The sequence below is a fragment of the Danio rerio genome, chromosome 3, assembly GCF_049306965.1.
Source record: "Danio rerio strain Tuebingen ecotype United States chromosome 3, GRCz12tu, whole genome shotgun sequence".
In the NCBI taxonomy this organism is placed as follows: domain Eukaryota; kingdom Metazoa; phylum Chordata; class Actinopteri; order Cypriniformes; family Danionidae; genus Danio; species Danio rerio.
The window spans coordinates 30213251-30226266 of record NC_133178.1 but is presented as its reverse complement, the minus strand read 5'-3'; the positions used below and the strand labels follow the sequence as shown (position 1 = coordinate 30226266).

Below are 13016 nucleotides of genomic sequence, written 5' to 3'. Positions count from 1 at the left end.
GATTGCTCTTTTGTGTTTGGACTTTCAACAATGACATTTAAACCACACTGAACTGAACTAAACTGAACTTCAACTTTGAAAACTGGACTGACACAGTTTACTAGATTTACTATATTAAATTTACTAGAACTACTATATTAAAGGGGCACGAAACCCCACTGTTTCAGCAGCGTGTTTTCATACCTCTAGTTTGGAAAAAGTCAGGAAAGTGGGCGTGTCCAGCTCTTTTTAGGGGGGAGTGTCGGAGGAGGGAAAAAGGAAAAGTGTATAAAATACTGCTGACAATACGAACTAACTTTGTCATCTGAATAAATAAACATAGACCATTCATTACCAAATCTGTAAAGACAGGAAAATCAACAACAACTGGTCTTTTTTTAAAAAGAGACGAGCAGCAAATCTGGATTTCACCATTTCCAGATGATAAAAGCTTTAGAGTAAAAAATGCTCCTTAGACACGTATTTTTATCAAGCGTCACGTGCACTGTAATCCACACGTGAGTTCAGCTGCACTCTCATAGACGGAAAATGAATACAAAAAACTTTCTTGCAGTAAATTTTAAAAGCAACACTGACGACCCGTATCTCCAAACAATTCTTCTTCTTCCACTTGTTTTGGCAACACAACGGGACCTTTCTCTGCCGTCTGAACACTGTACAGATACAAACAGTCTTCGAAGCTATCATGCATATTAATGAAGTTGCACCGCATACACAATAGAGTGCGCTGATTGGTTTGAACCAAGCCTTTCTCATGAATGAATGCAGCACACTGAGAGACATCATGAAGTACAAGATTTCCATACTGGAAAACACGCAAGTATCTAATCGGCCTGATGCAGCTTCAGAAATTAGTTTCAAACAGGAAGAACGAATTTGCTCGAAATAAAGCAAAAACAAACAATTTTCACTTTTTTGTGAAATAAATGTGTCCTAATAGTGTTTTTAACAGCGTGGGACACATATACGACTGTCAACAACTCAAAAATGTGTTTTGGTGTTTCGTGACCCGAAGCTGCTTTGACACAATCTACATTATAAAAGGGCTATAGAAATAAAAAATTATTGAATTGAACTAAAAATTGTATACTTGTGCAACATACATGTTTTGTGGCCCATGCAGGGTCACATTTGTTATACTGTAAATCTATTATAATTTTGAAATATTATTATCTATTAGGTTTTCAAAAATATTATTTTAAAGTTAACAAAGCGTGGAGCACAATATTACAAAAAGACCGAAAACCTAGTAAAATGTCATGGTTTCTTCTGGAAATACATTTTATTTAGCTTTTCAGTTGGGTTTAAGGTAAAGTTTAGTGTAGCTGGTATGTTATTTTCAAACACAATAGAGCATTATCCCACTCAATGGACTTTGATTTTTAAAGGTTGTGATATATGCATAATATCAAACCATAAATCATCGCCACTCTCACGTTTAACTGTTTATGAGAAAATGAAGCACTAGTGTAACTCAATTAAAACCAATGTGAAAGGTGCCAAAAGCAATGTATTATTATTATTATTTATTTATTTATTTATTCATTTTGTTTATTTATTTTGCATTAGCATTGTCTGCTCCAAAATATACACAGCACAGTAAAAGATTAAAGTTCTTCCAGTACTTCAGGAGAAAATGTAAGCTTCATTACTTCTAAGAACAAAACAACTGTGCCTTTATACAAGACGATATCTTTAAATTCAGTTATCTTGTGCAATTTAAAATGGCGTCATTGCAGTGCAGTCAGTGCAGTCAGTGCAGTGGGTAGCATGATCGCCTCACAGCAAGAAGGTCGCTTCGAGCCTCGGCTTGTTCAGTTGGCATTTCTGTGTGGAGTTTCCCCGTGTTGGCTTCTCAGGTTTCCCCCACAGTCCAAACACATGCGGTACAGGTGAATTGAATAAGCTCAATTGGCCATAGAATATGTGTGTAAATACAAGAGTGTATGGGTGTTTTCCATTGTTGGGTTGTGGCTGGAAGGGCATGCACTGTGTAAAACATATGCTGGATAAGTTGGTGGTTCATTCCGCTGTGGCGAACCCTGATTGATAACAGGACTAATCCGAAAAGAAATTGAATGAATGAATGTACAATTTAAAAACAAATCATAATCAATTTTTATGGCACCGCCATTTATTAATTAAAATAAAAATAAACACATCACAGATACTGCCAAAACTGCACATTAAACCCGTCTCCCAAGAATGTCAGTTAATGTGATGTGTTTTGCAAATCTGTGCCAGCGTTTCTCTGGGTCTCAGTGGAAGTGACTGCTCAGAACAGCCAGTGTGTCCTCTGGAAGAAAGTGTCCTGAGATGCAACACAGGTGACAACGTGAATCAAGCAATGCGGCACACTTAATGAAAGCTTTTGTTAAGTCTACAGCTGTGTTTTTCCCTCTGTGCTTTTGTGAGCCAGGCCAGGTGACAGGCACAAGATAAAAATAGAGAGACAGGAGGGAAAAAAGTACATGGATGGATGGAATAGAATCCGAGGCTAGAACGTGCTATTTATTCTGATGTAATTTCAAACGACTAGAGTGTTTATTAAGTGCCCTGTAATGCGAAGTATTAGATAAATTGGAAGATTTCTGCAAATGGGCTTCTGTTTCCCCAAAATCTGTTTTCTTGCATTGTCGGAGTGAATAAAAACAAAAACATTACACCACAAATGACTCCAAGTTTCCCATTTGTTATTTAAATTTATTCAACATTTTCAAAAGATAGAGTAGGACTGACAAACATAGCATAGATTCATTTAATTTACAGCTTTATTGTTTCTTTTATATCTTCTCTGTAGAGGCTTAGCTAAACGTGTCTGATGCAATCTCATTGGCTCTATATCACGTCTTTGACCGGCTAAAGCATAGAACATTTCTCAAACCAATAATGTGGCGAAGACAAAATATAGTTCATGCTCTGGTGTTGGTACTGACACACACATACACACACCCAGCCACACACACACACACTTACAAATGCACATGCACGCTTACAAATAAACCTCATTTGCACACATTCATTCATCCCGCCGGGAATAAAATACTGCTGCGTAAATATTCTCTCTGCATGTAGTTGCATTTGTTATCAGGAATGATTGATTGGCAAGTGAAGAACCTCAAGAGCACCTCAAATATGCGTCTCCACACCTCTTCAAAAACTTCTGTTTTGATTATTTTATTTTTTAAAAACCCATTTGACGTCTGAATTTCATGATTAGTGTTTAGGTTATATCTGCTTCTGCTTCTCTGCTTTATATCTGAAATTGCATGCTGTTTAGTAGATTTGACTTAAAAAAGTGTAATGTCCACCTTTTTCCTGTGTAACTGATGAAAGGTGATAGATTCTAACTTTTATTTGAATGCTGTCTTGTTCTGGTCACCATGTAACTACAGTGCTCAGCGTAATTGAGTACAGCCCATTTTGAAAATTTATATTTTTATCCATTTCTCAGTAATATAGGCAATTTTGGTGCATTTAAACAAAACAGATTTATTAAACAGATATATTTATTAAAATAATATTTTATCCACCAAACATATTTAGAAATTGAAGGATAATACAATTAAATGCAAGCAACATATTGCAAAACAGAATTACAACAGACAAAATTTCAAGTAAATTTTTCTATATTTTTGCTTTTCTTTATTTTTCCTCTTTTTTATATTTGTATTTAATATTTTTCTATGACGTATAAATACGTCTATGACGTATTGGATGTTCTTGCTTTTGGAGCGTTATTGTAGGTTTTTTTTTTGTTAGATAAGCTCCAGATTTGGCTTCAGCACTGACTAATCTAATGTTTATGCACAAATATAATACTGTATAGCTTCCTATTAAAATATGAATTTAAAAGATAGATTTGTGAAGGGTTTACTTACATATGCTGAGCACTGTACATGTTAAGAAATAAATGGAAATAAAAATGAAAACTTGATTTGTGCACTACTATAATATATTTACTTAAAAAGGTATATGTGTGCTTTAATACTTTTCACAACAACATCAATTTTCACCCTGAGATTAAGGTAGGATAAAATCGTTTATCTATATTCATTGTAGCAATCATCAGAGCACTTTTTGTCATTTACTCATTGATTAATGCTGTTAAGTGATAGAAAATTCATAGGCTTAACCCCATCCTTCCTTTCTGTTCTTATTTATTTGGTCTAGAAATTAAATCAAGAGTTAAATTTGTTTGTGGGGAACAAAATCATACAATCTTGTATTTGTTGGTTTCTGCCATTACAGAGTCATAAACTCTCAGTAATAATGGTTCAAAATCTGTCAGTGGGGTGGTAGCTGTTCAAGGTGGTACCATACAGGTGGACATTAGTATCTTTAGAGTACACACTGTAAAACCCCAAAAGTTAAGATAACTCAAACCATTTGAGGAAACCGATTGCAACAAACCATTTAACTACAAAAACTAATATATATATGAGTACTGTGAGCTTACTCCATTTGAGCAAACAAAGCAATTTGAACACAGTAAAACCCAATAAATGAAGAGAACTCAAACCAACTGAATACTGTAAAACTCAGTAAGTTAAGGCAACTCAAACCGTTTGAGGAAACCGATTGCAACAAACCATTTGAGTTAAAAACTAATCTATATGAACAGATTAGTTGTGAACTTACGCTATTTAAGTAATGAGGTATTTAATGAACTCATTATCTTCAACACTGAGTTCAAAACTCTTTTCAAATGAGTAGAGTAACTTTCAGTAAATTTTAACTACAGTAAGTTAACTACAGTAAGTTAACTATCAGTAAATTAACTACACTCATTTCAATTGATAAAGTTGACTGTTGGGTTTTACAGTGCAGTTTTGTACCGTTCAGGTTCACTTTTGCACTTTTAAGGTACTGTGAGGTACACATTTGTACTTTTTAGGTATTAATATGTACCTTTAAGGACCTCACATTTTGTAACATTATTTCTGAGAGTGTAAAGAAAGCAATCAAGATTGGATAAAAAATTTCCAACTTTTTTTCTGTGTGTGCATTCCAAGTTCAAGTGTGACAAATATTGAAAAGACCCAAAGAAAATAACTTATTTAATCAACAACATGCTAATTTGACTAGAAATAAGAAACAGGATAAAATTCAGTGCTCAGGAAAAAGGTGGATTTTGTACTGAAAGTGTGTAGTATGAAAAAATACATCTGCCATGTCAAAAGTGTCCAGAGGATGTGCACTTTCATGCATACTGTGATTTCTCACATACTACTCACATTTACACCTACTGTTTATGGTATGGAAGTAGACATATTCAGAATAATCCCTATAAAGCAGTATTAGTGTGATTTTTATAATTCAAAACACCAACCATTTTTTTCTAAATGCTATTCTTCACATTTGACCTTTGTTGTTTAATTAGCTTCAGAAAAATAACCCTTTAAAATGATTTCTTTCGACTGTCACATTCAGGCTCTGCATTTATTCCCCACACCACGTTAACAAATACTAAAGCATACGCATAAACATCCTTTAAACCATCATTTACAGTCACTCATGATTATACGAAAGAGAACAGACTGGTACAAACTCATCTGCAGTCACTGGCAGGGGCAGGAGGAGACCAAGAGGAGGGAGTTTCGGGTCGAGTGCTAATTGACGGGGAGGAAAAGGATCATAGGAGGAGGGAATAGCAGCAGAGTATCAATTGTCTAAACTGAGTATCAAGTGCCTGTAAAGAAAAAACAAAATGAAAACATTCATTCACAACGCTCATTGGCTACTGCAGTCCCAACAGAGAACAACACATATGGAAAGAATGCAGATGAAAACCAGTTACCAACAATAGCCAACAGGAGGCGCTGTGTCCAATGTAGAGGTGAGGAGAAATCGAACACCAGCGTTATAATTCTATGAATACAGAACTTGTCATCATATATCCTTTAAAAGAAACACTTTTTTTCCACAGGGATATTTCAAAATTAGATATTTGTCGGTAAAGAAAGTTTTACTGAGGAGAAGCACACCATGAAGAGGTTAAAGATCTCTGCAAGTCACTCTTGGAGTCTTAAATGAAACCCTCTTTCAAAACTGAAAGAGAAAAATGTCCTATTTATCACTTTATTTCCTTGTTTTAAATCAATCGGTGAGGTGGTTCAAAGAGAAGCTACTGAACCCTTGTTCCACAGTTTGAAGTAGAAGTGCTGAAGCAACGGTGAGATCCTGATAAAAAAAAAAAAAGCGCTGGGTTGATGAATGCTCCTTTTCCTTTCGCTTTTCCTCTTTCTTTCCCCAACTCCTTTTCCTCTGCACTCACATATTCAGTCAGCGTACAGAATGAAGCCAGAGAAGGTACTGTATTTGTTGTTGTTGCCCCCGTGGGCTTTGCCACCATCCAGTTTGATGTAGACTTCATCGCCAGCGTCTAGATGCAGAATCACACTGTTCGAGGCGTAGTCATAGTTCTGATCAGCATCTTGAGCAATCGCACTGGCTCGCACCTACAGGAGAGACAGAAAGAAAGAAGAGAGAAAACTAACAAGGAGGTTCAGCAATGGAAAATAATAGTCTTAGATTTAGCTGGTTAGTTGGATTTGTTAATCCCGAAGAATACTAGGGATTATGCTAGTGTACAGCACATGCAGAGGAAAGGTCTTCTTGTGTTCTAAAATCTGGTCCTGAATCGCTTCTTACTTAAGCCCAACATTCCTAAATTAGCTCAAACGGAAAAACCCAACCTCAGACACCCGATAAATACACGATAAACTGAATGACATTTTTTTTCATTTCCAACCCAGACCCAGATGTAAACAGAATAGGTGCACAGTAAAGAACATTTCTGGTCCTGCTAACTGATTTGGAAAATGACTCTCATTTCTGTATTTACTTCTTGCAGTATGATAGTACTATCGGATGTATACAAGTTAATCCTGAGTTTGGGTTTTAACTGCGATTAGAAGAGTGAAAAAAGAAAAGAAAATACAAATTAAATCAATAGACTAACAGATCCTTAATTCACTGGTGTTGTCTGAAACATTTACCTCATCTTTTTCTGATGGATCTGATGTTTTTTTTTTTGTTATTTCTAGTCTTTTTCTTCATAAAAGTTACTTGAACATACTGTTTAACTAGACACTATATCTAGAATGCCATTTCATCCCTCAGTGATTATCACTGTAATTTCATTAAATCAGAAACTCCTACTATTCATACATTCTCCTTCAGCTTAGTCCCTTATTTGGGTTGCCTCAGTCAACCGCCAACTACTCCGGCTATGTTTTACACAGCAAATGCCCTTCTAGCTGCAACCCAGTACTGGGAAACACCTATTTACAGACACACACACACACACACACACACTCATAAACTACGGCCAATTTTGTTTATACCACATGTTATTGGACTGTGGGGGAAACCAGAGCACTCAGAGCAATCCCACGTAAACACAGGGAGAACATGCAAACTCATTACAGAAATGCCAAATGAGCCAGCCATGAATCAAACCAGCGACCTTCTTGCTATGAGGAAGCAATTCTTACCACTGAGCCACTGTGCCACCCAAACTCTTACTATATCAACTAAAAGTATCCAGGATTTTTTCAAATAAATACGTTGTTATCGGGACTTTTTTTTTTGGGGGGGAGGGAGCACATTTATTTTGAATTGCCCAAAATCCAAGGCCACTAATAGAGTACCTGACCCATGTCCACGGCACTCGTCACAGTTCTGTCAATTGCTGTTTGTTACTTTTGTACAATGTTTACACAGATAACGTACATGCAATTACAAGTACATGCAAAAAACTTACTTTGTTTGTTTACCAAGACAATAAGTGCACTATCATTTTTGTGAGAAAAGAGAAAAAAGAGAACAGCAACAAACTACTAAAGCCAGCAACACCTCCTGATATGTGCTTGTGTGAGATGATTAAAATGTATAAACAACTCTATTTTAAAATATTTTATTCCATGGTCTGTTGAAATTCTTGATTCTGATTAGCTGGAGGGTGTGCATTAAATTTATTTAAATGCACAGGTAGTCTCAGTCAGTTTATATTATGGTTTAAAATAAATGTGCTTTTCCCAAACATTAATTGTAACCATAGCTACTGTTATGAGTGACAGTTGCCGGAGCCTTCATTTTTCTGTAGTGCGGACGCATGTGTTCAATAGCTGCTAAACACTGCCTTCTCTTCGCTGCTGAGTTCATTCTTCAACCCATTGTATGTGTGAGCTGGAGAAATAGATTTTAACTTTGTCGTTAATAAGCTTAGGTTTTGTATTAAAATCAAAAAAATGTATAAATTAAAACGTTCTCTCACCAGTCCTAATATGTTTAAACAATTTCTTTTGCAAAAACAAATATGCATTTGACTGCAAATGAGATTTCTGATATGGGAAAATATAGCTGCATTTTCAAACACCACAACATTCCACACCCGTGAGCTGGTGTTTTTCATAAAATATAGCTTTATGAATGTTTCATTTCATATGTATAGTCTTTAATGTGTTTTTAATAATTGTATTTTATTTAAAGCCACATTAATGGATGTGTATGTGTGTATTTGTTGAATGATCAGTAATTTTGCATGATCAACTCCTTGGCATAATAATTATAATATTGTTTTATTATTAGATATTTTAATTACCTTTGATGTTAATTATAATAATAATATTAATAATAATAATAATAATAATAATAATAATAATAATAATAATAATAATAATATAGCTTATATAGCCCCCCTTGGATTTTAATTTTCTTTTTTAAATATTTCCCAAATTATGTTCAACAGATCAAGGAAATTTTCACAGTGTTAAGGCCATTTTTAATTATTTAAAAGGCATTTTAAGGGCAAAACTATTAGCCCCTTTAAGCTATATTTTTCTTGATAGTCTGCAGAACAAACCATCATTATACAATAACTTGCCTAATTATCCTAACATGTATAGTTACCCTTATTAATCTAGTTAATCCTTTAAATGTCATTTTAATCCCTATAGAAGTGTCTTGAAAAATATCTAGTAAAATATTATTTACTGTCATCATGACAAAGATAAAAGAAAGATATATATATATATATTATCTTTGTCATGATGACAGTAAATAATATTTAACTAGATATTTTTCAAGACACTTCTATATATTATTGTATTGGAAATAAAATATATAGCCTGTCCAGTGTTGGGGAAAGTTACTTTAGAAAGTAATGCATTACAATATTGAGTTACTCCCCCAAAAAGTAAATTGTTACTTAGTTATTTTTTATGGTAAGTAATGTGTTAACATTACTTTTGAGTTAATTTTGTGATACTTTTTGGCTTGATCTCTTTCAGAACTTGTTTATTTTTCTTTTTAATAGAGGAGCTCTACAATTAGCAATGCATGGTATAACCTACACCTTTAAAGAACACATAAAAAAATTAATTAGGAAAATGTTACTTCCTTACTCCAGAGCTCTACATGCTGTATACAGATTATATAAAGTCTAAAGCAATGTGTTTGCTAATTTTGTACTATTTGTCTTAAGTAAAATCACAGTCCATTGAGAATGTAATCCCTTTTTCTTTTTTTCGAAGCGTTCAAAATAATGAATCTCTCAATGACTGCATAATTCATTGTGACTAGTTTAATTTTAATTCAACAATTTATTTTTTAAAAGCTCATTAATTAAACTAAAAAGTAACTTGCATTACATTTTTCAAAAAAAAAAAAGTCAAATATAATTACTTATGTTTTAAAAGTAAGGCATTACTTTACTTGTTCCTTAAAAAGTAATATTGTTACATAATTCACGTTACTTGTAATGCATTACAGTACCTCAACACTGCCTATCATTTCATTAGTCAATGCTTAAAGTAGCATATTCATGTTTAATTGCTCTGCTCTTTGGATGGTCCATTGGAAGGATTTATTGTGCAATAACAACCACATGAATGCACTTTATCCTTTACATAAAAAATAAAAATAAACATTTTGATTACTTAACTTTTAGAAAGAAGAATAGCAACTGGACAAGGATGATCACGCATTATATGATGGAAGACACTTTAAGATACAGTTGAAGTCAGAATTGTTACCCCCCTGAATTGTTAGCCCCCTTGTTTATTTTTTCCCCCAATTTCTGTTTAATGTAGAGAAGATTTCTTCAACACATTTCTAAACATAATAGTTTTAATAACTCATTTCCTATAACTAATTTATTTTATCTTTGCCATGATGACAGTAAACCATATTTCACTAGATATTTTTCAAGACTCTTCTACGACACTTCTTCTAAGTGACATTTAAGGGCTTAATTAGGTTAACTAGGCAGGTTATTGTATTTAGGCAAGTTATTGTATAACGATGGTTTGTTCTGTAGACTATCGAGAAAAAAATAGCTTAAAAGGGCTAATTATTTTGACTTTAAAATGGTGTTTAAAAAATTTAAAACTGCTTTTATTCTAGCCGAAATTAAACAAATAAGACTTTCTCCAGAAAAAAAAAAATATATATATATATTATCAGTCATATTGTGAAAATGTCTTTGCTCTGTTAAACATAATTCGGGAAATATTTAAAAAAAGTAAAAAAAGGTAAAAGGGAGGCTAATAATTCTGACTTTAACTGAATGTGTGACAATCTGCATTGTATTTGCTTATGCTCACTTTGAGCTTTACATAATTGTTGGTATAGTTTAGACCAATTTGAGAAATATAAACAAAAACCTGTTTTTCAAATTTTTTTTTCCATAGCTTCTGAGAATCCAAAAAGAGACATTTTGATAAATATTGTTATGAAAGCTGTTTTAACGTTGAGTTAGGGTTAAATTGTCTCTTGTTACAGGTATGAAATGGTTTGATAACAAGTAGGAAATGTTAATGGGCCAATGACATGACCACATTGAAATGGTCTATAGCTTCCCCAACTCACAGCCATATATGAAAGTAACACTTGAGGTCATTAGCTAAAATAAAGGGAGATTATGTGCCAGTAACTGCCATTGGGATGAATGTGAATGTTAATGGATAGCTTTCTCCGTCTATTAATGATAAATCATGCAGTGAGAGTTATTGTACAAGCTATTCAGCTTAACGGTTGACACCAAGGTAATGAATGAATTTTAGTGGCAATTTTCTTTTCTGCCTTTGATACTTGAAAATCCGCAACCTCTGTGAAGGTTAAATCTCCCTCATTAAACAGGAACTATCAGATAACCACCAACACAAGACTCCGGGACACTTAAATACACGCAAGCATTGACACACATTCAGACTGGCTTAAAATTGATGACAACTGTTACCGTTCACCTGAGCGGCCCGGGAAAAGATTGAGACAGGGATGGGTTTAATATATGTGGATTTGTTCGAGTAGCGCACAACAGCATTCTGGAAATTGCTGAGGATTTCTGTAATCTGTCTGGTGAATTAAAGTTCGAGCTGGTAAAGGCATGAATATGTACAGCATGACTGCTTGGATTTTGCTCGCAACAAGCTGTGAAATGCGAGCATGCTTTAAAAGCAATGAACGTGACAGGCTGACTCTTTTTTATTTTTTTTTCTAGTTCATTATTAGACAAAGTTCAGCTTCACATAAGTGCTAATGTCTGTGTAATTTATTAGAGAAACAGAAGAAAGGAAGGAAGTGTTTGTGTGGGTGTGTATTTGTGTGTCCTTGTGTTCTGGTTCTAGATGACCTCTGTTCCATCTAATTAAGAGTTCTGTTTGAAAGGGCTTTTTCAGACTCGAGGGAGAGACTCCGTAGGCAGAGGTGTTATAGCAAACCCCGATACACTATTATAATCAACACCAACATATGTGTGCGTGTGTCTCCCACACAATGATGCTTGCACTCATTGGCAAAATTGGTAAGGAATACACTGTAGAGATTTTGCAAGGTGAAGGGTCAGAAATAAATTTGCCTGAGTTAAATGTACATACTTTGTAGAGTTTGTTGGATGTATGCATACTGACAAACAAATGTTTTGTCTTGTGTTTAAAAGGAAATGTTACATGGCCACCCACAGTTGTTCTGCTTCTTTATGTTCTGCCAATCTAAATGTCCTTCTGTGGAAAACAAAAGAAGATATTCTGAACGAGATTCAGATCATCAATGGACCTCATTGACTTTCATTTCATGAACTTAAATATATATATATATATATATATATATATATATATATTTATTTATTTATTTAATTTTTTTTTTTTTACTCCTTTTGTGCTTCTCAGAAGAAATAAGGTCATGTACACCTGACAAAAGTTTTGTTGCCTATCAAAGTTTTAGGAACAACAAACAATAACTATTTGATCATTTGGTGTCAGAAGTGGCTTATATGAAAGGCAAAGGCCTCTAGATTATGTTTAATTTACCAAAATAAAATATGATGCCATGCCTTGATTTTTAATTATTTAATTGCTACAGTAATGACTGACTTTGCTTAGACAAAAGTCTTGTCACTTAACTGAAATATTTTACAGTATAGAATATAAAGTCATGGTGCAGTAGGAAAATAATTAATATTGTGTATGACTCCCATGAGCTTGGAGGACTGCATCCATACATCTCTGCAACTATTCAAATAACTTATTAATAGTCATCTGGAATGGCAAAGAAACCATACATGCAGGACTTCAAGAGTTCATCAATATTCTTTGGATTCATCTTCAATGCCTCCTCCTTCACCTTACCCCAGACATGCTTAATTATGTTCATGTCTGGTGATTGGGCTGGCCAATCCTGTTCTACCTTCTGCTACTTTTATTTGAAGTCAGACTAATAGAAGTCAAGTTATAATTTGTTGATCTTACAGCTGGGATCGATGACAAGACCTTTGTCAGATAATGAATGGGTTTTGCAAGCATTTTCTTTTAAAGCCTCTTTTAAATCCACTTTTGGAGCAATTTTAAGGTCTCACAACTATTACACAACAAAAAGGCATTCTAAGTAGTTTGAGAAGTTCTCAATATTTCCAAGTTTAGATAAAGAATTTGAATCCTAATTAGTTCAAACATAAACAGTATTGGTGCAATGTGTTGTCAGCTCAGACATGCATAAAACAGATACTAAATATG

At 34.1% G+C, this 13016-nt stretch overlaps 2 protein-coding genes across 3 annotated transcripts in view; one reads left to right on the top strand and one right to left on the bottom strand.

The window, feature by feature from the left end:
* Positions 1–13016, top strand: part of LOC100534815 (DELTA-actitoxin-Aeq1c-like) — a 339260-nt gene that overhangs the window by 164485 nt on the left and 161759 nt on the right. The gene's annotated exons all lie outside the window — the stretch shown is intronic.
* c1ql1l2 (complement component 1, q subcomponent-like 1-like 2) overlaps positions 2679–13016 on the bottom strand; it is a 38655-nt gene continuing 28317 nt past the window's right edge. The window contains exon 2 of the mRNA XM_678773.8: positions 2679–6461. Coding sequence (XP_683865.2) covers positions 6282–6461 — 180 coding nt within the window. The 3' untranslated portion in view covers positions 2679–6281. The remainder of the gene's footprint in view (positions 6462–13016) is intronic.